The sequence below is a fragment of the Microtus oregoni genome, unplaced genomic scaffold (assembly GCF_018167655.1).
Source record: "Microtus oregoni isolate MIOR12 unplaced genomic scaffold, Mior012 000021F_ref0000039, whole genome shotgun sequence".
NCBI classification, from domain to species: Eukaryota; Metazoa; Chordata; class Mammalia; order Rodentia; family Cricetidae; genus Microtus; species Microtus oregoni.
In genome coordinates this window covers 5872204-5900067 of record NW_024543080.1, presented here as the reverse complement: position 1 = coordinate 5900067, position 27864 = coordinate 5872204, and the positions used below count along the sequence as shown (strand labels likewise).

Here is a 27864-nt window from a genome sequence, read left to right as displayed (position 1 = left end):
TCCAAGTCTATGTGGAGCCCTAAGCTCTCATTGCCTCTAGGCACTGTAGGTGATAAAGGCCAGGCTAGCTCATCATGGACCTGGACGGCTTCAGGCCCTCTCTGCAGTGTCTGTGGACTGTAAGCAAGCAGAGGCGTGGCCCTCAGAGCAGGACTGCTCCACAAGGCGGAAGGCCTCCAGGAACTCATTGATGTCAATGTGGCCATCCTTGTTGAAGTCGATGCTTCTGGCGAGGTCGCAGATGTGGTCATCTGTGATGTTGATGTTCATGTGCGAGCTGAAGAGCTTCCACGTCTGTCTGAACTCATCCAGGGAGATGAATCCTTACAAGAGGGGAGAAGCCAGTGAGCCCATAGAGTTACGGTGCTAGTATCTATCGTCTGACTTGCTCGTGGGGAAACCTCTTCCCCAACTAGTAGGCAGACCCCAAGGCCCAGGGTGAAGTATAAGCTCCCAAGGGCACCACAGAAAAGCGCGGATCATGAGTGCTTTTCAGCGGGGGAGCAGCTATGCTCTGGGGCAGGGGGGTGGTGTCCAGCAATGTTAGAGACATTTTACATTTGTAGCAAACGTGAGAGTAGTGGACAAAAGCCAGGGCTGCTGCTTAACACCACAAAATGCACAAAATGAACCCTTCAAAATACATCATCCTGCCCCAAACGTCAGCCATGGGTGTCTTACACTAACTCCTCCTAGTCTTACACTTATTCATACTGTTTACAAGACGTGTGTAAGCGGGCACACTTGACCTTGCTTCATGAGATGTAGAGGTGTGAGGTTTGCTTGAGCCCAAGACTTAGACTCCAACCTGGATAGTGTTCTGAGACATCACCTCAAAAATCAAAACAGCTCAAATAAGGAGAACACAAAGAAAAACATATAGGCATCCTCCTGAATATTAACCTTCATCAGGCGATGAAAGGAGACAGAGACAGAGACCCACATTGGAGCACCGGGCATAAATCTCAAGGTCCAAATCAGGAGCAGAAGGAGAGAGAGCACGAGCAAGGAACTCAGGACCGCAAGGGGTGCACCCACACACTGAGACAATGGGGATGTTCTACTGGGAACTCACCAAGGCCAGCTGGCCTGGGTCTGGAAAAGCCTGGGATAAAACCGGACTCTCTGAACATAGTGGACAATGAGGACTACTGAGAACTCAAGAACAATGGCAATGGGTTTCTGATCCTACTGCACGCACTGGCCTTGTGGGAGCCTAGGCAGTTTGGATGCTCAACTTGCTAGACCTGGACAGGGAACCCTGATTGCTTTTCGGGCTGAGGAGGGGCGGGGGGACTTAATTGGGGGAGGGGGAGGGAAATGGGAGGCGGTGGCGGGGAAGAGACAGAAATCTTTAATAAATAAATGAATTTAAAAAAATCAAAACAGCTCATAATATAACAAGAGCCCTTGGACCCATGGGCAGCTCATTGGAGTTTATTTTCGGTTTGTTTTTTGGCAGTTGTAGAAGTTGAACCCAGGCCAAGGCCTCTCAGATGGCTGACCAGGGCTCTACTGCCACGCTTCATTCCCAGCTCACGTCAGCTAAGCTTTTCTTGTTGTGGTTATTAGTGTAGTGTCTCTGCTCACAACCATACACATGTTTATGTGTGCTCTTGTCCATGCGAGCCACAGTCTACATGTGGAGGTCAGAGGGCAACTTTCAGGAGTCATTTCTCTCCTCGCCTTCCGCTGTGGGTTCTGGGGATTCTCAGGCAAGTCCCTCTTTACCCACTGAGTCATCTCACTGGCCTGCAACTGATTCTTTTCTTTTTTTAAAAAAAAAGATTTCAAGGTCATCAGGTGAAGCCAGGAGTGGAGGTGAGTGCTGTGATCTGGGACAGCTAAAGAGGGTGAGGCAGGGAGATGGCTTGAGCCCGGGAGTTTACAGTCTAGAGAACACGGGAGGAGTCCATCCCAAACAGATACTAATAAATCTCACCAAGACCACCTGGTGTAGAAAGTGTTTTTCCAGCACGGCTGCGGAGCACGGCTGCGGAGCACGGCTGCGGAGCACGGCTGCGGAGCACGGCTGCGGAGCACGGCTGCGGAGCACGGCTGGGGACAGCTCAGCAGCAGCAGTGACAGGACAATGGGTCATTTTACCTGAATGATCACTGTCAATGACCCTAAAAATCGTCTCCAAGTTGGATCGGTTTCGATAGAGTTTTTCCAGAAGACTCGACTGGATGTTCTGTAAGAAAATAAATAAATAAATAATAAATAAATAAATAAATAAAACCACCTTATCTTTTTTTTGTCCTAACATATACTTAGGACACACAATGAACCCTGACAATTATACATTCTCAAAAAAGACCAAAGCTATTTTATTATTATTCCACCTCTCTGGAGTGAAGTAGGAATGTCAATCATGGTAAAAATATTCTAAAACTGACTGTGGCGGATGGTTGCCCATATTTGAGAATAGCCATCCTTTTATATCCAGAGGTTCAGCATCCATGGTTTAACCACGGATGAAAATCGCGTCAGTGTTGAACATGTACAGACTTTTCCCATCATTATTCCCTCTACAATCCAGAGTCACAGATTTTTACATACCATTTGCATTGCATTAGATATTATAAGTAACCTAGAGATTGAAGTCTGCTGGAGGATGTGCACAACCATGCTGTTCACACAGGGATCTGAGCATCCACAGCCCCCAGCATCCTCCTCATGCCAGATAACAAGGGATGAGCATATGCTACACATTACTGAATTGTGTTCTTCCGGGTGGGTGAATTCACAGAATGCGTGAATTATGTTGCAGCAAGGATGTTCTTTCAAAAGCACATAACAGAAAGTCTCACTTAATGGCATTATCAGTAACTATTTGTTTACTAGTATTTTAGTATAGAGGAAGAGTCACAGACAGTGTTAGGAAAACAAAATGAGATTTAAAGTCAGTAGACTTCAGTCTGTTTTGCTCTGGAGGTTGATCCAGGGCTTTGGACATGCTAATCACATGCTTTCCCACAAAGTACACCCATAGCCCATGCCTGAGTCACTGCTGAGGGATTCTCTAACCCCAGGCTAACGTCTTAAGCTCTATGGGCAATGCATTCTAATAGCACAGGGTAACACCTACCTCTAGGGTGCTGGGGGGGATTCATTGAGGCAGCTATGTAAACCCCCAGAACACACAGTCTGACACGTGGGAACGTAACAAATAATTGCTTCTGTTTTCCCCAGCCTGCCTTTGGGGCCCTAAAGAGCTGTTTCAGAATTGAGGGGTTTCTGAGGCTACGGAGTGCTCCGGGTCACCCCAGTCACCCCCTTACCTCTCGGCTTAGCTGTTCTTTGGCCAAGCTCTCCAACCAGGACTTGTACTCCAGCACATTATCTGCGGAACTGTTCACCAGCTGTGGCCGGAGCATCCGCCATGGCAGGCCCAGGTGCAGCACAGACTCGACGGCAACTGCCCAGTCACTCAGGGTGACCGTGCCTGCGGAAACAGCCGGAAACAGCCGGGCCTGTTGAGCTGCCGCCCGGAACTGAGTTTCCTCCGGCAGGACGTGCGTGCCATGTGTACGTTTTTATCCTGACATCCTTTTGTGTGTGTGTGTGTGTGTGTGTGTTATAATTTTATTAACAGTACATCAATGTAATTACGGGTAGTGACTTTATTTTTCATTTTAAGATAAACATTCTTTTTTTTTTTTTCTTATCCTGACATTCTTGAACTACAGGTGGGCAGCACCGCCCCTTCTCTTGGTAGAGCTGACTGGAAACGAGGCTTGCCAGATGAAATGCAAGGTGGCCGATTTGAATTTCAGATAGGCAACGAAGCATAAGTGTGTGTCAAATATGATATAAAATTCTGTGTCTGCCTATAATTAAAACTTAATGATGCATTCTTTTGTTTATTAAATTTGGGTATGTGAAGATGATTGTAAATAATATTATAAAATGTATGTGTATATGTATGTATGTGTATGTATACGTGTAAGTATTTGTATATGTACGTATATATATGTGTGTATGCATGTGTGTGTTGAAGGGTTGGTTCTCTAACAGGTCCAAGCATGGCAAACATGGCTTTGCCAGGCCTTGCCCTCCCGCCCCCTTCCCTCTTCCTTGCTAAACCGTGGATACCACCGAGGTCTATTCCCTTATTTGGCTACTTCCTCCTCCTGAGACTGACTATCAAAGTCCAGCTATCAAAGTACTGAAGTGCAACAGCAAAGCCTCCTTTTGGCTCACCTAATTAACATGCCCAGTTGAAAATGAAACACCTCATCCTCACTAAGCACGTCATTCTAACGAGGGCTTTCCGGCTTTCCTCTTTCCCCCCTTCATAAACTGCATTTTGCCTTTGGGCCACGTCTGTCTCCCTCTACCCAGAGGCAGTCCTCTGTCCCTCCAGGACAAACATCCCGTCCCCTTCTCCCCCTTAGCAGCACGGTCGCGCTCCAGCCCGCTGAGACTCCCTAGGTGCGTTTCTTGTCCTTACCGCTCTCGTCCACATCGTGCTTCTGAAATTCGACAAGCAGGTCCGATGAATGAGCAAATAATTTCTGCCGCAGGGCTCTCAGGGCTGACTCCTCTACCCTGCTGATCCTGGAACCCAAAGAGAAGGGGTCTGTGAAAAGCTGAGTCTAAGATAAGTCCCGGATTCCCACCCGTGCCTCCTCTCTTTTCAGTACCTCGGGCTCCCAAGAGCTCAACTTTGGAGGGAAGTGTTCCATCTCTTATTTCTCCCTCTACTAGCAGGGCGGGTGATGGTGGCACGTGCCTTTAATTCTGGCACTTGGGAGGCAGAGGCAGGCGGATCCCTGTGATCTGTGAGTTCGAGGCCAACCTGGTGTACAAGAGCTAGTTCCAAAACTACAGAGAAACCCTGTCTCGATAAAACAAAAAACAAAAAACAAACAAACCCAGATTGCCCCTGCAGTCAAGTATTCTAAGCAGATCATCCATAAAAAGGAATAAAAGGCCATCGGCCTCACAGGGTGAAACTGTACTTTTTTTTTTTTTTTTTTTTTTTTTTTTTTGGTTTTGGTTTTTCGATACAGGGTTTCTCTGTGGTTTTGGAGCCTGTCCTGGAACTAGCTCTGTAGACCAGGCTGGTCTCGAACTCACAAAGATCCGCCTGCCTCTGCCTCCCAAGTGCTGGGATTAAAGGCGTGCGCCACCACCGCCCGGCTTTGTACATTAAATAAGAAAATTCATAGTGAGCATTTTGTAGAAAGCCTGGCATCATCTTTTTATGTTACATTTGTTTTATCCTAAATTGTGATGTTTTCCTCATATTATTATATTAAGTAGAAAATGATATTTGTGTTTACATAAAAACACAAAAATCACTAATTCAAGTTTCTTAAAATTACTTTTTGATGAAAAAAAGAGTGTTGAAATCAAGCTTTGCCCATGCTAAACATGTATTGTAGTTACAAACTATGGCCCTAACCCAATTTTCTCATTTTTATTGGGTCAACCAAATAATTATGGGCATAGCACTTGGCCCAAAATAGATACTTGATAAATATTTATAATTGAAGGGACAAGAGATAGAAAACAAATGTACTTAATTTGTGATATCAAAGAGCCAGCCATTCTATAAATAATGATCAGCTAACCTTTTTTTTCAAGTGATAACTATTTTTTAAACCATTTTTGTTATGCTTGATAAGACTATTCATTGACCCAGTATAGGGATACATGCCTATAATCCCAGCACTCTGGAGGCAGAGACAGAAGGTTCAGGAGTTCAGGGTTAGTCTTGGCTACTTAACAAGTCTAAAGGTAGCCTGGATTACATGAGACATTGTTGCAAAGAAAAAAAAATAAAAAGAAATGGGATTTTGTTTTTGTTATTTTTTTTTTAAGGGAAATGTTCATTGTAATTTAAGCTATTTAACTAGCAAGCCATATGCAGGTTCCAGTAACCTTTGCGGGGAGCTATCTGGAACTTGGTCCAAATTGCCTGGGTGTATGAGCCCACAAGATACATCTAGAATTCATTATTACACCAGAACCTAACAGATCTATAGACCCTAAAAAAAAAAACCGGTTAGTGCAGCCATTTGAATAATGCCCTTTAAACAGTAGGCATTGACAGGCAGGGACCTGGGGCAGCAATGTCTAGACAGCCTTCTGTCTGGATGAGGTTCTCTGTATCGCCTGGAACTCTGCATGTGCATGCGTGCGTGTGTGTGCGCGTGCGTGCGTGTGTGTCTGTAACTGCCACTGCATGCGTGTATTGATCAGAGAATAACTTTCAAGAGTTGGTTCTCCTTTTATCACGTGAATCCCAGGTGTGGACATCAGGTTGTCTGGCTTGGTTGTAGATGCCTTTACCCACCAAGCCGTCTGGCCAGCTTGCCTGCCTAGACTGTCTCGCCAGTCCTCCACACCCTCTGAAGTGGGTAGCACTGTCATGACACGATGCCATGGCCGTGCCAGCTGACACCCAGGCTGGCTATGCTGTTCCGTAGGACGTGAATTTAAACAGTAAACCAACTCTGAACCAGGCTCTTCTGAGAAAGGCGAGCCAGAGTTGATGGCCTTGAGGCCTTGGGACAGTCCCCTTATTGAGTTCTAACTTAACCATTGTGTTCTAGGTGGCTGATGCTGTTGACAGTGACTTCTGGGGGAAATTAGGCTAAGTGATTTAATAATAATTAATTAGTAACTTAGTAACAAGTAATTTATAATAAGTAATTAGTAACTTAACTTAATGCACTCCCTCAGTGTTTACCATAAGAGGAATTCTATTTGCTCTTCTTATTAAAGCTCACTAGTCACAGAGTCGTGCCCCCCCCCCCCCCCCCCCCCCCCCCCCCCCCCCCCCCGCCCGTGACTCTGTAGTGACAACAGCTAAGTCCTAGGAGATTGCAGTCTTCCGGTGCTGGGTCCATTCCCCGGGAGCAGCTGAGTAGCCAGCCCTGTGGGAAGCTCAGGTGGCTGGGGTTTTTTTTGTTTTGTTTTTTAATCATCCAAGGGTGATTTGGATTAACGAGAAGGTTCATTCTCTGTGTGAAATTTACATTTTATGTCACGTTTCTTTCTGAAAAAGGTTGGACTCAAAGTCAATGTTAAATCTTTAATATTTTAAATCTCCACCCACTTGATTTATGCTAACTTTGTCCATTTTGATTTTTAATTTAGTTTGATTGAATAATTAAAGAAGACTGTTCAGACTAAAGCTGGACCTCTCAGCAAGCTCTCGTTTACCCCGAAGCCCTCTTCCCCATGGGAGGCAATAATGAACAGTCATTAAACCCAGGGATGCTACAATCCGAGTGCCAGGGTGCAGACTGCCAGCCCCACTGCAAGCTGGCTGAGCTAATTTCTGTTTCCTGGTGGATTCATCTAGCAACACGAAATGGATCAAATAAAATAGGTACATATCACAAACTCAGTGTGAGATAATGCATGTAAATTCTTATAACTCTCCACATACATTAAATTCTCCACTAGAGTCACAACTCCAAATCATCTCAACAGATACCAGTCAGATCCTAGCCCAGGCTTCCTTCCCAGAAAGGCCCACAGTTAGCAGACCTGTGCTCTGAAATCTATTTGCCAAGTCCCACGAGTGTGTTACCCCTTGGGGTAACACAAACCATTCCCAAGTAGCAGGAAATAGAATAACATTGACAGGATTTAGTGGCCTGACATCTGGAGGTCTGACACCTGGATCTTATCCAAAGGCGCCTGTATCAGTGATGGGAAGCTGAAGAGAAGAGGGTGTGGAGGAGAAGCAGGCTGCTCTACTTTGCTAGGACACATTCTCCAAAGGTTCATGTGTTGGGGACTTGAACCGCAGTGTGGTGATGGAACTTTTGTAGGGCGGGACTGAGAACAAGGTCCTTAGGTCAACACACACACACATGCACGCATACACACACACACACACACACACACACACACACACACACACACATTCACCCAAGAGATTAAGGCAGTTCTCGTGGGACTTTTAAATGAGTTTTGTGAGAAAACTACTAAAATAGATGAAACCTAAGCCCCTCCCTTGTCTGTTTCCCATCTCAAGTTGTGATCTTTCCCTGAGTCCTTCCTTACCCATGATGAGATGCCACATGCACTTAGGTCCTCACCAAAGGACAGACCAAGGGGTTGCCCAATCTTACTCGTCCAGCCTTCAAAGCTATAAGCTCAATAAGCTCATCTTATTTGTAAATACTGTGCATCGGACATTTCATTATAGTATCAGGAAACAGAATCAGGCAGCTGTGGTAGTGCCTGCCTGTGTTCTCAGCTCTTGGGTGGTGGAGGCAGAAGGAACGGAAGTGAATGAAGGTCATCCTTGTCTACGTGGCCAGCCTGGGCTACATGAGACCCTGTCTCAAAAAAGGCAAAAGGAAATAAAAAGAAAGGAAGGAAGGAAAAAGAAAGAAAGAAAGAGAGAGAGAGAGAGAAACCAGTGCTGAGCAAAAACCTTTAATCCCAGCACTCAGAAGACAGAGAGGCCAGTGAATCTCTATGAGTTCAAGCCCATGCTGGTACACATAGCAAGTTCCTGGCCAGTTAAGGCTACACAGTGAGACCCTGTGTCCAAAAGAAAAAGAAACTAAACAACAAAATAAAAAAAATAAAAAAAAAACAGCAACAAAGAGAACAAGACAGGGACTCTGGTACAATGTCTATTCTAGACATTAATAGGAACGTAGCTAAATTCTGGAGAATTTGAATAAAAATAATGACATCTAATGTTTCAAAACACTAAAATTCCTTTTTTCCCCCCCCATTCCTTTCTTTTGTCCCCCCCGCCCCCACGAGACAAGGTTTCACTGTGTAATAGCCCTGGCTGTCCTGAAACTTACTCTGTAGCCCAGGCTGGCCTCGAATTCACAGAGATCCGCCTGCCTCTGCCTCCCAAGTGCTGGGATTAAAGGTGTGCACCACCACCACTTGGAAAAATTCTTTCTGATAACCACTCATTGAAAATCTTGCCTTTGCCTCATGGTTAGGCTGTGTGTCGTCTTGTTAGCTTGATACTGCACGATATGTGGAGTCAGGGCTGGTCCCAGTTTGACATAGGCACCTCTGTTGCTGCCAACTTCATAATAGTTGGAGGCAGAAAAGATGGTCAACACCTGAATCAAAACAGAAATGTCATGGCATGTATGCACACTGAAGAACCTTCATCCTCAACCTCATTGACCAACCCACGTCGGGGCTGCTTCAAATCTAAAATGTTAAAAGCTGGGTGTGGTGATGCTTTTAATCTCAGGAAGACTCAGGAAGCAGAGGCAGGAAAATCTCTGAGAGTTCGAAGCCTGCCTCGTCTACATCGTGAGTTCCGGGATAGCCAGGGCTATGTAGAGAGACCCTGTCTCAAAAACAAAACAAAACAAAGAAGTTGTAAAAGTCCAAGGTAAGATTGTAAAGTGGAGATGATGGCTCTGTTGGGAGAGTGCTTGCTGCGTGGAACACGGGGACCTGAGTGTGACTCTCCGGCATCCACACAAAAAGCTGGGCTAGTGGTACCCATCTGTAATCTCAGTGTGGGAGAGGAAGAGATAGGCAGACCCCTGGTGTTTACTGGCCAGCAGGCTAGATGAATTGGTAGATTCTAGAATCAGTGAGTAGCCGGGTGGTGGTGGCGCACGCCTTTAATCCCAGCACTTGGGAGGCAGAGGCAGGTGGATCTCTGTGAGTTCGAGACCAGCCTGGTCTACAAGAGCTAGTTCCAGGATAGGCTCCAAAACCACAGAGAAACCCTGTCTCGAAAAACCAAAAAATAAAAATAAAAAAAATAAAAATAAAAATAGAATCAGTGAGTGACCTGCCTCAACAAATATGGTGGAGAGCACTGAAGAAAATACTCAGTGTTAACTTCAAGTTTCCATGTGCACATATGCACGCACACACACACACACACACACACACACACACACACACACAGTACCTAGCTCTCTTGGGCAAATAGGTAACAAACCCTAGCTCAGCTCACCTTGCGGTTGTGGCAGAATTCATAGCCTTCAGGTTTGCACTCATGTGAGCGAATCAAGAACTGCAGCTTGTATTTCTCCAGCAATTTTTCTGTCACATCAGGCCCGAAGTAACAGCCTCCTCCTCGGATAGTGTTGGCCTTGCAGCCCTCCTGAGCCATGGGATCACTCCACAGAATATCCACCACCTGCGAAGATCAAGGTCCACAACCACTCAGTCACTCACAGGAAAAATAGAAGGTGGAGGAAGCCGGTGGGGAGGAGGAAGCAGAGGAGGGAGGAAAGAAGGGAAAAATAAGATGGAAATGAATCCATTTCTATGCAATCGATATCGGACACATTTATTTTGAAGTTTTATTTGTCCAAGGAGACCAGAGAGGGTGTTGGGTTCCCTGGGACTGGAGTTACAGGTGGTTTTGAGATATCCTGTGCATGCTGGGAATCAAACTCAGGGTCCTCTGGATGAGGAACCCACAGTGCTCTTACTCTTGGCCACTGAACCATCTCTCCAGCCCCATGTTTATATTTTGGACGCCAACGCTGCATTTAAAAAGATTCGTCTCATCTTTTTATTGTCTGCTTGGGTTGTTTATTTGCTTGCTTGTTTTGAGACAGGGTCTTGCTAAGCAGCCATGGCTGTCCTTGAACTCACCATGACCCTCTTACCTCAGCCTCCAAGTGTTTGAGATTTCTTCCTTGTTCATTTGTATTTGTTTGTTTGTTTGTTTTGAGACATGGTCTGTCCTGTAGACCAAGCTGGCTGAGATCCTCCTGCCTCCACTTCCCAAGAATAGAGATCACAGGCATGCAGCTTAGAAATGTTCTATTTCATAAGTGGATGTACACTCATACATGGCTATTGGCTGGCAAGCACAGACCCATTTTCTTGGATATAAATCTTATATAAAAGGTGAGCATGCAGAAGGGGTTGCATTGGTCGGGGAGCAGCTGTGGATAAGGGCTGTTACCCTCAAAGCCTGCATCCCAGGCCCATCCACCCTAGCTCCAAAGCGAAGGCAGAACTAGAAATGGCAGGACAGTCTTCCCTGTGGTGTTCAGGGGCCCCAGCCATGGTCCTGGAGAAGCTTAACAAACATTTTGCTTTTTTGAAGCAACTTAAGGATTTCGACAGAAAGCTGCAGAAGACCTGAGACTATTTCCAGCAGTTCCACCATCTTGCTCACACTCAGGAGAGTATCCATTGCCGGTCTTACATAACACAGACGCAGGGATCACAGATTTGGAGGGATGGTAATAATACTGCCAGAATGTACTTTCCAGGAAAAATGCATTTGAATTATTTGCACACTATTGGGTCAGGTGTCACGAAAGGAGAGGCCTCCATTTTAAATTCAAGTGTATGCTGGTGTTGAAGCCCAGATCAAGAACTCGGGGAGAGTGTGGCTTCTGTTCTTCACCCTCCTTTCTTCTCTTTGTTGGATGGACTCTATGAAACTGCCATTTTTGCAGATGACAAATGACACCACCATAAAGTTTTCATAGATCTATAACTGCCCCAAACCACCGACATCACCTCCAACCTGGTCGCCGTGTGTGCTGAGAGTTTGATGTCACTTGACACAAGCCAGAGTTATCTGAGACAAGGGGAACATGACTGAGAAAATGCCTCAGTAAGCCTGGCCTACAGGCCAGTCTGTGGGGTACTGTCTTGATTAATAATCCTTACGCCAGGCCCATCCCACAGGGAGGTCATCACCCCTGGGCTGGTGGTCCTGGGGTACCTAAGGAAACAGCCAGAGCATTCCAGGGTCAGTAAGCAGCACTCCTCCATGGCCCCTTCATCAGCTCCTGACGCCAGGTCCTTGTCTGAGCTCTTTCCCTGAATTTCCTCCATGGTGGACCATGATGTGGAAGTAGAAGCAAAATCAACCCTTTCCTCCCAAGTTACTTTTGGTCATGGTGTTTAATTACAGCAATAGAAACCCTAATGAAATAGCAGCCAGGTATGGTCACATATGCCTGTAATTCCAGCACTTGGGAGGCAGAGGCAGGCGTGCCTGCCTGGCATGTGGTGAGTTCCAAAACAGCCAGGGCTACACAGAGAAACCCACATCTCAAAATACAAAGTCAAACCAGAACAACAATACCTAACCAAGACAGCAGGCCAGCCATTTCGGGGCCTCTCTGATGTGGTCTTGCCCCTGCAAATGCCTCTTCCAGTTAGCCTGAGTCAACTGTTTTGGCAAATGATGGGCCATACTGTTCAGGGCCACCGCCATATCTGCCCCATTTGCTTTCCTCTGTCCTGACAGAATGATTGTGTTTGGGATAGCAATGTGCCCAGCTATAAACACTTTCCCAGACACCCTTGCAGGTAGGGAGTAGCAGCCAAATGACAGAGTTCCAGAGAGCTGGGGAAGCCCATACTTTCCTGACAAGGCCAGAAGCTGCTGGCCAGTTCTCTAAGTTTTGCACTATAGCGGCCAGCTTCTTGCATAAAATCAGCATGGAAAAGAATCCACGGAGTTGACCTAACCTGCATCCCCAGTTGATGCCAAGTCCTGAAACAGATAATTATGGTCGACAGTCCCTTGCAGCCTCTCCCCGCTCATTACAAACTTAACATGAGTTATTAGACAAAAACTAATCCTCTTCCTGATAGAAAGTGGGTGTTCGTTTCCTCTGGGGCAGCAGCCTGCTTCTGCCGCCAAAGCTCTTACGTCATCAGCGGTCGTCAGGAGCCTTTCCACCATCAGCTATGCTACGTGTGCACCCTTTAAAAGTGTCCACCAGACACAGCTCGCTCTCTTACCTCTTTCCTCTTGTTTCTCTTGCTTTTCTTCCTCTTGTTTCTTCCTTCTTCCCCATCCCCCCACCTGCCTGCCTCTCTTGCCCCACTCCGACGTGGCCTTTCACTCTTCCCCTCTCATAATAAACCTCCTGTGTTAACTTTGTTGTGTGTGGCGTGTTTGTTTAGTGGCATACCATGGCAGCTCCCCTCCATCCCCCAAAGGTACCCACTTCTCCCCACTTCTTCTTCATATTTTTATTCTTTCAGAGGGCCCTTGGGCAACCTCTGCATTTTTCAGGAGTTCAGTTCTGTTGGTTCCTAGATGGCAGGCATGTCCTCAGAAGCAGCAGCTAACCACACTTACCTGCTTCCACTCCTCCGGAGTGGGCTCCAGTGTCTGTCCCGCACCCGCATCACAGTGGGTGTCTGGGGCCAAGGGCGAGGGCTCCCACTTCTCTCTGATCCCTGGGAAGCCAGCTTGCTGCCGGCACCGCTCCAGCTCCAGGTCCACCGAGTGCCGCACTTGCCAGGATTGCTCCTTGTGGCTCAGCGAGCTGCAGGGAATGCTGCAGGAGCGGCAGGTTTTGTAGGCCTTAGAGCCAGAGCCCGGGTGAAAAGGCGACGAGGGCAGAGAGCGGCTTTGCGGAAGAAACCATGGAGTGGGTCTCTGTCCAGAGCTTGTCTGGTTGGCTTTTCTCTTCTGCTCCTCCCAATTCTCACTTTCCTTTCTCGTTTTGCACCTCATGGTAGAAACAATCTAAACGTGTCCATAAACAAACAAGCAAACAAATAAATAAACACACAGAGAGTTGTAAGAATGAAACACTGTATTTTCAGACTATGGTTCCAGCATACGGGCCAGTCCTAAACCTTGAGGGCCACCAACCATGCTTCTCTCTGCAGTTTTCCTGGGCCGAGACAACCCCAGATCTTGAGAGCGACTGTTAGAACTTTGGGCAGCAATTTCATAGCGCCACCACATTCAAACACGTGATTGGCATGCTTATATCTTTTTTGTTGTTGTTGTATTTCATGGTTAAAGTGCTCATATTTAACATATTTTCAAAAAAAAAAAAACCATAGTAACATTTTGTATCTCCGAGGGAAAATTGTGTACAACATGAGTCTTATCATGCTGTTTTTAAGGAATCATTCTTTTGCTTAATGATACCCGTGAATGGAACAGTAGTGGGACCAGGACATAAAACGTGAACGAGCAGATCATGCCTCTGACACAGGATACACAGAAAAAAAAAAAAAAAAAAATCGATTCTGTGCGGGGTTTGGCGCCATCTGCTGGAAGTCCTGGATTGCCTCGATTGATAGGCTGATGTTAGAATCGAGAAAAGCGGACTCTTGCTAGACAGGCAACTGGAAATGCTGTGACCCTACGCGCTGCATAAGGGACAAGGGAGGGAAAGGGGAAACCCTTTTCAGCTTGACCCGTCACCGTCTCAGTCATCGTGGTACTGGGACCAAGTTGAAAATAAATAGAACATCATTCTCGAGAAAGACAGAGATCTGGCACGGAACTGCGGGGCAATGAATACAAAGACAACCATCCCTGGGGCGGAGGGCTACCAGGAAGGCTGAGGAGCGCATGTGCACAGATTCACCTCCCTCCCTTCCCCGCCCAAAAGGACGCAGGAACCGATGTAAAAACAAAACAAAACAAACAAAAAACCTAGGGTGGACTGGCTTAGGACAAGAACAAATAAAGGTCCTGGAGAGGGCCAGCGAGACGACTGTGCTGGGAAGAGACCACACTGTGTAGAGGCAAGGAGGCTCTAATGACTTTGGACAGGAGCTGCTGGACCCTTTCCTACCAGCTGGGAGAGAGACGGGTTGAGATCCCCCAGTTCCTAGTCAGCCTGCTCCACTGCAGACTCAAACAAAAGCTGTGACACCCCCCTACACACACACACACCCCACGTCACCTCGCAGGGAACTTTAAGGATTCCATTACCCGCTCCTAGGAATGTCTCTAACTTCGGCTCTATGGGAGACTTCGGGTTCCAGTGTATTGAGGCTTCCTGGTGAGGTGTACTCTGCCCAATTCACGTAAGCCAACCCATGTTCTCACCAGCTCTGTGGGAGTATCCTTTACAGACAGTCAAGGAAACTGAGATGCAGAGATACCAAGACTCCTCCTGCTCCGGACCCAGTAGCCTGACTGGATCCGCCCCCCCCCCCCCCCCCCCCGCAGCTCCACGTGCCAAAAGCCTTGCCAGCTAAATGTTAGGAAGTTAGCATGTGCTGAGCCATGAAAACAAACTGCTGCTTCGACTCTTTCCAAAGTCCCTCCCACTTCAGTGCGTTCAGCGTTCCATAGGGTTCTCCCCATGAGATAACTGGCTCTCCCGTTGCTTGCTGTCTCTGCCTCCAGATGGAAACATAGCTGAACAGAAGGTTTGAGCTCAAAGTTTGTGAAATACCAAGCTTAAAAAAAATCAGGTGCCAGGCAACATGTAGATTTAACAAGGGAAAAAAATGAAGAACTGGCTTTAGGTCCTAGGGCCCTACGCTCTCAGGAATGTGAGGGTGGGGGCAGGAAGAGGGAGAAAGGAGGAGATGGGTGGGAGGGCCAGCTAAGATTAAATATGGGGGCTGGAGAGATGGAGCAACATTTGCTGTTCTTACAGGGGTCTCAACTTCAATTCCCAGCACCCACATCGTGGTTCACTGACATCGGAAGCTCCTGTTTTAGGGGACCCGATACCCTCACTGGACCCCTGCAGGCACACTCATGGTGCACATGTATACATGCAGGCAAAGCACGCAAACAGATAAGAAATTTTGCTTAAACCTTATTTTAAAAATTAAGTGTGGGGGCTGGAGACGATTCAGATATGAATCATTTGGGAACTAGAGGCTCTTCAGGTGATGGCATTAAGGTAATTAGAATTATCTAAATCAAGGATGACAAACACACAGCACTGGTCTCCTCTCTTATGTGACCATGACAGACATTGCTAATGGATTATCGCACACTTGCTCCCTGAGCCCAGCTGTGAACCCTCAGCCCTCTCTCCACATTCTCACATGTCTAATGTCACCATGCAAGGTGACATTTATTTTCCATTAACAATGTGACCAGACAGAGGTGGGATTTCTATCGGCTCATGAATCAGTACCTTGTTCCTGTTTAGTTTAGCCAGAAGGTCCAAGTCTGTCCTGTCTGAGATGCCGCCATGAAGAACAAGGACTTTCTCATCAACCAGTGTGGCCAGTGGAAGCCAGCAGAAGACGTCTTGAAGCGTCCTTAGGATTTTCTTCCCGTGTATCTGTGAAACCGACAAGATGTTCAGCTTCGCGAATCTCAGCCTGAGGCGGGGGAAGGGTGACTTGGGCAGGGGCACACCTTGTATTTCTGCATCACTTCCTTGGTGAAGCCGTATCTGGACACAAAGCACACATGAAGATGCATTTAATGACAGAGGCCGTGGCGTGATCACATCTTATAAAAGTGCTTACTCTATTTTTGTGCCCTTAGAATATGTTAAAAAGAGAGAGAGAACTAGGAGTCAGCATCAAGAAGTTTGCAATTTTGCTATTATTTCTGGGTAGAGAAATTATGAGATATTTAAATTCTATTCTTTTTGTTTGTCTAGATTTAATGGTTTCTCTGTGTGAATCCTTATTGTTTTCAAGCTAAAAATATTTATACATTAGAAATATATTCTTATTTCAATAGTAAAATAGCATGGAAGTTAAAGAAAAATCTTTTAAAATATTGTATGCTGTGTGTTCTTTCAGAAATTAGAAAACTTTTTTTTTCTGGCAATTGAACCCAGAGCATTGGGCATGCTAGGCAAGAGCGCCATCGCTGGCTACAGCCACAGCCCTAGGAAAACCATGTTTAAAGTCATCTGTAATAAGGGACTCTAGAGAAGTAACTTTTACGACTGAAAGCAAGCATCCAACAACCAGCACGTCTGGGCCTGTACCGTAAGTTCACGAGGTGATCCTCATGGTTCCCTCGGTTAAGATGGAACTCCTTGGGATAAACCAACATGAAGGCAAACAGAACCATCAGGACCTCTACTGAGTCCTTGCCTCGGTCCACGAAGTCACCATTGAACACATACGCCCTCTCTGGCGATGGTAGACCGTTCTTCCAACCCAAAAAGAGGCCATGGAGGAGGAGAAAAGAAGGAGGGGGAAGAGAATATTAGGTTAAAGGCAGCAGGCATCTGACTGCTAGGTCAGAAATAGTCAGTCCTGTGATCTGCGGGTTCCTCCATAGGGAAACACCAGCGAAGAGGGAAGTGTTCTCCATCGTGCTGTATTTCCTTTCCAAAGAGGCTGAGGACAGGATGCCCATCAGAGACACAGTGTTGCCTTGCAGTGTGGACCAAAGGATGCTGGCTTGTGACATGGAAGTCACTTTTAAGCTCCAAGTACATGACAACAACAACGATAAAAGTCATAATGACTGCCGTGGACTCGTAAGGATTAAATAAAATAATGCCAGGCTGAGCATGCTAGCACACCCGTGTAATCCCAGAACTTGGAAGGGAGAGGCAAGAAGGATCAGGAGTTCAGGGCTAGTCTGGGCTACATAGTGAGTTGGAAGGAGGGCAGCCTGGTCTACATGAGACCATTTTTTTTTTTAAAGAGTCAGGCAGTGGTGGCAGCACGTGCCTTTAATCTCAGCCCTTGGAAGACAGAGGCAAGCGGATCTTTGTGAGTTCGAGGCCAGCCTGGTCTACAAAGTGAGTTCCAGGACAACCAGAACTGTTACACAGAGACACCTTATCTTGTAAAAAAAATATATTTTTTTCTTATGTTTTATTTTTATTATATATAATGATTTGGAAATACAGTACATACAAGGTAATATTGTACTAATAAAATATTGAATATGACTTTGTTATATATTCTACTTACAGCTAAAATGGATATAAAAACAAACTTTGGTTGCTTTCATAGTAATCTTCTTTATTTGGAAAAATAGGAAATCAATTGCTTAATAATAGTTCCAACTGCCTATCATTGGGTTTGCCTAAATTTTATAAAAATAAACCAGAACTGAAAGCGAAGCTGACTTTTAGGTCATGTGTTGTACTGACACATAAATCATTTAAAATAATATTTTAAAAATCCAAGCAATTGGAGCCAAAGAGATGGCTGAGCAGTTAAAAGCTCTGGCCGCTCTTCCAGACAGCCCAGGTTTGGTTCCCCACACCCACACGGAAGCTCCCAACCATCTGTAACTCCAGTTTCAAGAGGTCTAGCGCCCTCTTCTGGCATCCATGGGCACTGCATGCATGTCGTATGCTGAAATAAGTGTGGACAAAATAAAAATACATATAAAATAAAAATAAATCTTTTTTAAAAACCAGACTATGACTAATTGTTTGTGTAATGGAAGGCATATTTAAACTTTTAATTTAAGCCTCAGAGCAAGAAAGTAACTAAATTTAAATATTCATACCTTATGAAATATAAATATTAAGTCATCCAATTGGCCATGTAGATCTCCTAAAAGATAAAAGGAATATTAGTTCATGGTGACCCTTCTTTAGCGAGAAAACTACTGTGCCTGGAAAAACCCAAGCAAGTGAAGGACCCAACAGTTACTGATCTGAGGACAATGCTTCCCTTTCACCTTGATATGGAAAAGCTGAAAATGTTTTTTTCTTTTTTCTTTTTCACGATTCTCACGAACAGTAACTAATCTGTGCTGTTGCTGAAGCGGAGATAGGGAAGAATGATACAGGGTTGTAAGGGGTGAGAGACTTTCCTTAGAAGCTGCTGCTCACTTTGGGGCCAGCGTTGGGAGACTGTTCAAGAGAAGTTACCAAATCCAAACATCATAAGAAATCTCCTGTTCACATGTAGAAACAATGATTCTTAATGTTCAGATGCTTGCAGAGTGGGCAGGACACATCAGCTGGACCAGTTCGCAACCCCTTGTGTGTACCTCTCTCAGCTGGAGCGTGAGCTTCTTTCTGCATGGATGCTACCAGCGAATGGCGAAGATTGGCTGCTAGGGCTCCCCGTGGGAGAGATGTGTGTACGGACGGGAATCATAAGACTTGAAACTGGCTCAAGTACAAAAAAATAATACGTCTGCTCATACAAAAGGCCAGGTGGGGTTTCTTCATTTGTTCTTTGCTGTTGGTTGGCTGGTTGTTGCCGTGATTTTGTTCTCAGGATGGAATGTGAGCTCGGGGTCACTACGAACGGCTTCTCCAAGCCACGTCTCCTTTAAGGAAGTGTGGAACGTATGTGTAAATGGTGAGCTGACACGCTATTCACGTGCCATCATGTTCCCGCTGGCTCAGCTCCTTCTCCAGACTCCTCGCTACAGCAGTGGTTTCTGGGTTTTGTCTAGCCAGGGAAGGCGGCTCCCACAGGCACTTACCGCACACTGTGATCTCCTCGCTGTAACAGGTTGAGACCCGGTTGATGTTCGGCAGCTGGGCCAAATGCTTCCGGGTCTCGTACAGAAGATTGAGGACATAGCGAGCGTGGAGCTGCTACTGGGAGGAAGGAAAGGGACAGAATAGAACAACACTGGCGGTCCCACTTTTGCTGGAGAATGCCCAGCCAACCCTGGACCCCAAAAGGAACCCTGTAAACTATGGATCCTCTTCACTCAACTGTTTTCATTTCTTCTCTCTCATTTCTCCCTTCTGTAAACATAGAACCACCCCCTCTTTCTGTCTAGTCTATAAAACTCTTCTTTGCCCATAGGAAGCAGTGCATGTCTGTAGTAGCAAAGCAGGAATTAGTGCACACACCGGTAGCGTGGGCGGGTCCTGACATTGCTTAGAAGCAGTTTTCCGACCCCTACACTGCTTTCTTTCATCTTGGCAAAGAGTGGGAGGACCGTGAACTACAGGCCTCTCAGAACCGAGCCACTTCTCACCCCACTGGCCATGGGGGTTTCAAAGTGACACAGTGAGTGTTTGGCTTGGACCATTGTCTACCAGCAGGTCTCCCTGCTTCAGCCCTCACCCTGAACGCCAGTCTCACCTCAGCAAGTGCTATGATTTTAGAATCACGTCAGAGAGGTTCTCACTATGAACTGTCTCCCTGACTGCTGGAATTCACTCTCTAGACCCAGCAAACCTGGAACTCACAGAGATCGGCCTGCCTCGGCCTCCCAAATTCTGAGATTAAAGCTGTGAGGCATGGGGCCCCACTATTTTAAAGAGCCAACTGGAAGGTCATTCTGAAGCTTCTGCCAACTGCATCTCCTACCTAGTCCCCGCATTTCTCCTTGCTAACCACAATGGCCTTCCCGAGGTCTCTGAACAGTCCATGAAGATCCCTGAACAGTCCACAAGGCAAGGGCCTTAGCACTTGCTCCTCTGTCTAGTCTACTCCGTTCTCAGATAGCTCATGTATATCCCGCATCACCCTGGACCTTTGCAGGACATCTCGTCCCAGACTCTGTAAAACTACCATCTCTCCTGCCCCCTCTTCCTTAGCTCTCATCAATTTCTGTACCGACTAATGAGTCAAGTTTGTTGCTTGTCTTCCTACACCACTAGTGTGTCAGCCGGACAAGGGCCGCTGCATCCCCAGGCCTCAGCTCAGCGGGAGCGTCCTGGCATCCCTCGCCATCCTGCCTGCAGGCCGAATGAACAAGGCAAAGGTTTCGATCTTAGAGACTGGCTCCTGGACCACGGCAGCCTGGCGACACTTCCAGCAATGGTTTGGTCTGTATTCACTCAGGAATGCAAGTCAGCAGGCAGCCACAATCCCACTTAGGCTTACTTGTCTCAGTCTGAAAGCTTCCACCAGGGCAGTGGCGTGGTCAGGAAGAAGGGGGAAGGAGAGGCGTGGCCCCGTGTAGCTGTCGGGCACCTCTATGGATTCGTAGTCTGTCTCCACATCCTGGGTGAATCTCTCCTCAATGAACATGCGGTTCAGGAAGTCCCCTAGTCCAGACAGAGAGCAAAGGCAGGCCAGCTCAGAAATATACCTCGTGGGATTGTTAATGCAGTGGGACCCTGCCTCGGCACTGGCTCCAGCCCAGGATATGATAGGGAAAGAAACATGAGATGAGGAAGGGCCCAGGAGGGAGGTTCTATTTCTGAGACAATACAATCATTAGTTGATATCTAGCATGTTTACTTTTTAAAAATCAGAAACAGGTGATAGAGATAGGATGGCTCAGCAGTTAGGACTGCTTGCTCCTAACTGTTGTTCTTCCAGAAGTCCTGAGTTAGATTCCTAGCACTCTGGCTTCTCACAGCAACCTTTAACTCCAGATCCAGGGGGATCTGGTGCCCTCTGCTGGCCTCCTTTGGTGCCTGCACTCACATGTGCATACACACATCTACACATGCTTTAAAATAAATCTTTTTTTTTCTTAACAATCAAAATATGGGTCAGAGAAAATCCAGAAATGCAGAGGCCTGTGAAGTCAGAAGGAAGGTCAGAGCAAGCCAAGAAGAAAAAGCTTCTGGGCCATTTGCACAGCAGGGTCTAAGAGATTGGCAGCTTCCTCCAGCTGCCAATCTCTGGAAGCCCAGGCCAAGGCTTTCCCTGCTGGACTGCAGGGACCATGAGTGACCATGAGTGGCAGACCAGAAAGGCTATGGAGTCAACTCTCCCTACATCCTTCTCTCCAGGAGGTCTTCATCCAGGGACACCCAGGCTGACACGGCCCCAGGGTCCTGGTGTCTGGAGGCTCAGTTTTCATTATTTCCCAGGCCTCCTGAGTTGCTGGTGGTTCTCCCATTACCTGTATCTCTCTCCACTTCCCCCATCCCAGTCCACCCCCGCCCCGCCCCCACCTCCAGGGATTCCTGCCACTTAGTAAACCAGCTCCTGGCTCTTTTTTTTCTCTCTCTCTCTCTTTTTTTTAAATATTTATTTATTATTATGTTTACAATATTCTGTCTGTGTGTATGTCTGCAGGCCAGAAGAGGACATCAGACGTCATTACAGATGGTTGTGAGCCACCATGTGGTTGCCGGGAATTGAACTCAGGACCTCAGCAGGCAATGCTCTTAACCACTGAGCCATCTCTCCAGCCCCAGCTCCTGGCGCTTAAACTCTGGCCTCCACGTGTGCTTCCAGGAGAGCCCAGGCCAAACAAAGGTTTACTCTGTCGTTCATTGGCCAGCCAGCTCCGTCAGTCCTGGACTCTCACCATCTCACCAGATTCCCCAGCCCACCTACCCTCTGTGTAACCCCGCCCACACGGACGGAAGACCAGTCACAGGGCAGCTCCCATACTCACTCTCGTGGTGGCTGCTGGGTGTGAAGTGATCCACAAGGTAGCTAAAGAAATCGTGGAGCTGTGGAAAAACCAGATAAGGTTAGCTTTAAAAAAGAGGGAAACAGGATCCAGGAGCGGTTCGGATCGGATGAACCTTCCTTCAAGCACCAGGCCTGCTGCCCGGGCTGGCAGGCAGTCCCCCATCCCCACCGGCATACCTTGATCTGGTCTTGCTGTCCTGCGTACTCTATAGACTGGAAGATGTTCCAGGTACAACGCCGCCTCATCTCCAAGCGGGCCATGTAGCGCCGGTACCACCTCTGGATCAGGGCCGCTGCCTTGAAGGCTATAACACAGACAAAGACACAGGCCTGTGAGCAGGAACTCCCAGAGATGGAGCAGGAAGCAGGGGAGGATGGTGTGCAGACCCTGTCCCACCGTAAAGGTGGGGAGAAGATGGTGGGGACAACTCTACGCGGAAATGACAGAAGGAAGCATCATCTTACTGTTGGTTACAGAGTTTGGTCCTTCATGCCCATCTCACCATCCCTCCGAATCCCTGCCATGACTGATGGTGCTAATACCTCTGACAGTTTATTGGATTTTCACTTCTTGAAAGTTTTACCTCACCTTGACCCCTGTCTGAATGGAGACATTTGCAAGTTACCTGGTGGATGTCGGAAACCAGGAATATAATGATGCTATCTATGCTCTTTTTTTTTTCCTTGATGGTTAAGTCAAGAAAAGTCATCTTTTCACCTAAAGAAACACCTTCCTGCTTCTCTTCGGCCTGTCAGAGTAACTGCATCTGTAGGCTAGTGCCGCGGGTCCATTGCTAAACAGGTGATGACTTGACAAGAACCTCTGTGGGGCTGAGAGTTGGCTCAGCAGTTAAGAGCATTGGCCACTCTTGGAGAGAAGCCAGGTTCCGTTCCCAGCACTATGTGGCTGCTCATAACTGTCTGTATTTCTAGTTCTAGGGCATCTGACACCCTCTTCTGGCCCTGAAGGCACCAAACATATGTGTTGTAAAATATTATTTGAACTAGGCAAAGGTGTGTGACATTTGTTTAATGATGTAAGGATGTGTTACACTTGTTTGTGTTGCGTTTGTTTAGTGCCTTGCCTGTCCAAGGCACCTGATTGGTGTAATAAAGAGCTGAATGGCCAATAGTGAGGCAGGAGAAAGGATAGATGGGGCTGGCTGGCAGAGAGAATAAATATGAGGAGAAAAAGGAGAGGAAAAGAGATAGAGGGAGAAAAATAGGGACACACCCAGGGCAAGAAGCCAGGCAGCTGCCAACCAGACTTGAGAAGCAGTGAAAGTAAGATACACAGAAGGAAAGAAAGGTAAAAGGCCCGCTGCGGCAAAAGAGAAAGAGAAACTGGCTGAAAGAGGTGGTCAGAAATGACCCTGAGCTAGGTTGAGCATTTATAACCAATAAGTTGCCGTGTCATGATTTGGGAGCTGGTTAGTGGCTCAAAAGAAAAAGCCTGCTACACATATACCTTTACAATACATACGTGTAAGCAAAATGTACATACACATAAGATATAAGTAAATAATTTACTAAAAAGAAGAAGAAGAAGAAGAAGAAGAAGAAGAAGAAGAAGAAGAAGAAGCAGCAGCAGCAGCAGCAGCAGCAGCAGCAGCAGCAGCAGCAGCAGCTGGACTGGATGGTGGTGCACTCATTTAATCCCAGCACTCAGGGGGCAGGCAGGCAGATCTCTGTGAGTTCGAGTCCAGCCTGGTCTACAGAGATAGTCCCGGACAGGCTCCAAAGCTACAGAGAAACCCTGTCTCAAAAAAACCGACGAGAGAAAGAGAAAGAGAGAATTGCTGTATATGTAGAAGAGTTGGGGTCTGAAGATTCTGGGAAGGAAGGCAAGGATTTTACACACTTAAGACTGTGTGTGCGCGTGCATGTGTGTGCGTGTGTGATATTTCCACATTGTGGCAGTAGGCTGAAAATCCAGAGACTGGCTTCCTCTAAACTGCCCTGCCAAGCTTTGCGGCCTCGGCAAACCATCTTACATCTCAGCATCTTCATCTAGACAAGTAATTAGACTCTGTGAAGAGTGGATACTCTCGATGTCACATAACAAGTTGTGAGTGTTCCCTCCATTCCAGTCCTTCACATGTTACTGTCCTGGCTAGTTTTACCTCAGCTTGACACAATGCAGAGTCATCAGAGAGGAGCGAGCCTCAGCTGAGAAAACGCCTCTACGAGAGCAGGCTGCAGGCAAGCCTGTAGGACATTTTCTTAATTAGTGACCTATGGCAAGGATCTGGCCCATTGCGGATGGGCCATCCCTGTGCAGGGCGTCCTGGGTTCTACAAGAAAGCATTCCTTCATGACTTCTGCATCGGCTTCTGCCTCGAGGTTCCTGCCCTGCTTGAGTTCCTGTCCTGACTTCCTTTGATGATAAATCGTGATGTGGAAGCATAAGTTGAAGAAACCCTTCCTCCTCAAGTTCTTTGAGCACGGTGTTTCATCACAGCAATAGTACCCCTGACTAAGACAGTTAACATTATCAGTTTAAGAAATACTTTGGGGGGAGGGGTAGTAGCCTATGCTTTTAATCCCAACACTTGTGAGGCAGAGGCAGGCAGATCTTTGTAAGTTCCAGGACAACCTGGTGTACATAGTGAGTTCCAGGATAGCCAGCTAGAGCTACAACATAGTGAGACCCTGTCAATAATAATAATAATAAGTTCTGTTAGGTATTTGGTCACATCTATGCAAAAGTATCTAATACAGATGACATTAGTCGCTCTAAAAATTCATTTCTTGCTACTTCTCTTCAAGCCTTTCTTCACAGAAGCTAGGGATGTTTTGAAGAGGTAAAAATATTGTTATAGAATTTCTTATTTTGAATTCTTGTGTCCTTTATGCCTTTGGAATAAAGTTTAGAGTCCTACAGAGGGGGCTGGTATTGGTACATGCCACTGGGAGGCAGAGGCAGGAGAATGGTCGCCAGTTTTTGACCAGCATGGTCCGTAGCAGGTTGCAGGCAGCCAGAGCTGCACAGAGAGTCCTAATGAACAGAATTCTGCAGGATTCGGACTGGCCTGGCTTTTGCAGACCTCAACAGCTCCTCTTCAGTTCTCCACCTCTTTCACGTTAGACGGTCCTGTTCCATGAATTGGCATCAGTTTTTCCTCCCCACTGACCCTGGTGCAGTGGACCCTCTCTCTTCTGTCCTGAGGAGTTCCGCCCCACACAGCAGGGGTTCGGGCACAGATGCTAGCCCTGAAGGAGGGGAGCTCGCGTACCTTTCTCAGCATTCTGAAAAGCGAAGTGGTGCTGGCTGGAGGATCTGCTTCCCATGGCTGAGGTACAGAGCTCCCGCGGGACACAGCCGATCTGGGGAAGGAACGAAGCGGCGTTGTCAGAGGGAGAGTCACACAAAGCCTCAGTTCACACGGAACAAACTGTCTGAGGACCTGTGAGAACACCCCCTCCTCTATGGCTCTGCACACAGGCGTTTGTTTATCTCTGCTTTTGTCTTCCCTCGCCCTCCGGTTTTCATTCTCTACTGGCTTTTCCTCCGTGATCCAGAAGCATGCTGGTAGCTTTTGAGGTTTCGAAGATGCTTTTCATACTCTCCGCCATCCTTAAGCTCTTACAAACCCTTGCTCCCTTCTCACCCACAAGAACAAATGGCACGTTTTCTTCTTAGATTCTGTTTTGTTCTTTGAGACAGGTTTGCTCTGTGTAGCCCTGAAACTCACGATGTAGACCAGGCTGGCCTCAAACTCACAGATATCTCCCTGACTCTACCTCCTGAGTGCTGGGATTAAAGGTATGTGCCCCCACTGCCCGGCGCTACTATTGTTTTATGGCACTGGAATTAAACTCGGGGCCTGGAATATGCTAGACACACGTTCTACCACTGAACTATATCCACAGCCTCCCCCTTTTGTTCTTTCACGACAGGGTTTCTCTGTAGCTTTGGGTCACAGCCCCTTTTTACTTGTTTGTTTTGTTTTGAGACAGGATCTCATGTATTCCAGGCTAACCTCAAACCCACTGTGTAACTGAGGATAACCTTGAACTTCTGTCTGTGTGGTCTTTTCTGTCTGAGTGTTAGGTAACAGGCATGCGCCAACGATGCCTGTTTATGTGATGCCGGGCCTCATGCATGCTAGTCCAGCTCTCTACCAGCTGAGCTACATCCTACCTCCCCTTTTTACATTCATTTTGAGATATTAAATATTCCAGGCTGGACTCAAATTTGTGCCTCTCTTGTTTCAGTCTCCTGAATCGCTGGGATTACAGGTCTGTACCACCCATGCCTGACCTCTTAGATGCTCTTAACACTACCATTTTTATCCTCATTGATCAAAATATTTCCCAATGATTAAACCACAGAGTAGAAGAGGAGAGGTTTGGGATTCGAATTCATACGCAAGCGTGCACAGCCCCAGGCGCACACACGCATGCAGGCACACACATACATGCACACACATGCCCAGGCATACCCAGGCATGCACACAGGTCCCTAGGAGCACACATATGCTCATATACACCCAGGCACACTTGCACATGGGAAACTTCAAGCATCTTTGGTGAAGTCACAGTTGCTTAGTGAGGCAGTCCATGCTTCCCATAGACATCACACAGAGGTGTTGGAGGCAACAAACAAGCTATGCCTACTTAGGGCTGGAATGATGCATGAATTCCTACCCAGGCCACGGGTAAGTGAACTGCTTATGTAAGAATCAAGGGACAGGAGCTGGAGAGATGGCTCAGCAGTTAAGAGCACTGACTACCCTTCCAGAGGTCCCGGGTTCAATTCCCAGCACCCTCATGGCAGCTCACAACTGTCTGAAGATTCAGTTCCAGGGGATCTGACACCTTCACATCAACACACATAAAATAAATAAACCATAAGAAATCTTAAAAAAAAAAAAGAATCAAGGAACATAGAAGACTGAATACACCCTGCTCTTTCCTAACCTTGAACGGTGCGTTTTACAGACCCGCCTTAAAGCCTGTTCACTAAGGAAAATGTGCTACACTCTGGGCAGTGTGTGTGTGTGTGTGTGTGTGTGTGTGTGTGTGAGAGAGAGAGAGAGAGAGAGAGAGAGAGAGAGAGAGAGAGAGTGTTGGGGGTTGGAGAGACAGCTCAGTGGTTTAGAGCCCTTATGGCTCTTTCAGTTCCCAGCACCTACATGGCAGCTGGCAACCATCCATAGCTCCGGTTTCAGGAAACCCAATGCCCTTTTCTGACATTCATGGGCACTAGGCATGCACATTTTGCACATACATACGTGTAGGCAAAACTATTATACATACAAAATAAATCTAAAGTGTTTTTTAAAAATAAGTGGTGTGCATGTGTGTGTGTGGGGGGGGGTATTCTTAGCAAGCCTTAGAGAAGACACTTGAAAACCACTAAGCTCGTATGTAAACCCACTGTAAAGGGACCTAAGCTGACAGGCCACAGGCATCCTTGGGTGTCTCATTGCTTCCCCGAGTGCCTCTCTCCATGAACCTCTGTGCTTAATATCTGCCAGAAATGTCTTCACTTAGTCTCCAACCCTGCTTCATACTGGCTCCCTGAACATTCCTTCATTGGAGCCACGCATCCTGGTTTGGAGGCTGTAGGGGACAGGAAACTCTTGAGGCTGCTGGGGGAGGTGGATATGAGCTGTGCTTCTGTCCACAATGAAACCTTTTCCCTCCCACGTTACCTTCATTTGTTGGGCTCATGTCTTATCCATTTCTCTCCCACAGGCCAGGAAGCTCCCCCTTACCTTCTCGGTGCTTAGCTGCGAGGCCTGAGGAGGCAGGCACCTAACCCATATGTCTGGTCATCTCATCTCCAGGGCTGGTGGGTGGAACTGGCTGTAGATTTAACAGATAGGACAGCACCTTTGTCTGGTGTTGTCTTCTCGGAGGGCAGGGTGACACTCACAAGCCTGGCAGTGCATTGCAAGGCGCAGAGTGACATTCGCAATATCCACCTTTAAGCTCTGGGCCAGCAACCTGGGTCAA

General features: G+C 47.0%; 1 protein-coding gene across 1 annotated transcript; it reads right to left on the bottom strand.

Annotated features, from left to right (window-relative positions):
• Window positions 1–90: 90 nt before the first annotated feature.
• On the bottom strand, window positions 91–25191 carry Ppef2 (protein phosphatase with EF-hand domain 2). Its single transcript, XM_041671111.1, has 16 exons — window positions 25137–25191; window positions 22078–22205; window positions 21881–21938; window positions 20407–20570; window positions 19046–19160; window positions 18113–18159; window positions 16623–16789; window positions 16037–16073; window positions 15810–15959; window positions 13040–13432; window positions 9926–10111; window positions 8923–9065; window positions 4457–4563; window positions 3285–3448; window positions 2107–2194; window positions 91–323 (listed from the first exon to the last, which is right to left on the bottom strand). The coding sequence occupies exons 1-16, from the start codon at window positions 25189–25191 to the stop codon at window positions 91–93; spliced, it is 2235 nt and encodes a 744-aa protein (XP_041527045.1).
• Between the last annotated feature and the right edge of the window lie 2673 nt (window positions 25192–27864).

Excerpts from the sequence above, each read along its gene's own strand:
- Ppef2 (XM_041671111.1), bottom strand. The coding sequence starts at position 25,191 with ATGGGAAGCAGATCCTCCAGCCAGCACCACTTCGCTTTTCAGAATGCT. Across the intron at positions 9,066-9,925 it reads AATTCTGCCACAACCGCAAG|GTGTTGACCATCTTTTCTGC; the intron begins GTGAGCTGAGCT and ends GTTTTGATTCAG. Across the intron at positions 4,564-8,922 it reads AGCCTAACCATGAGGCAAAG|GATCAGCAGGGTAGAGGAGT; the intron begins GCAAGATTTTCA and ends TTTGGGTTCCAG.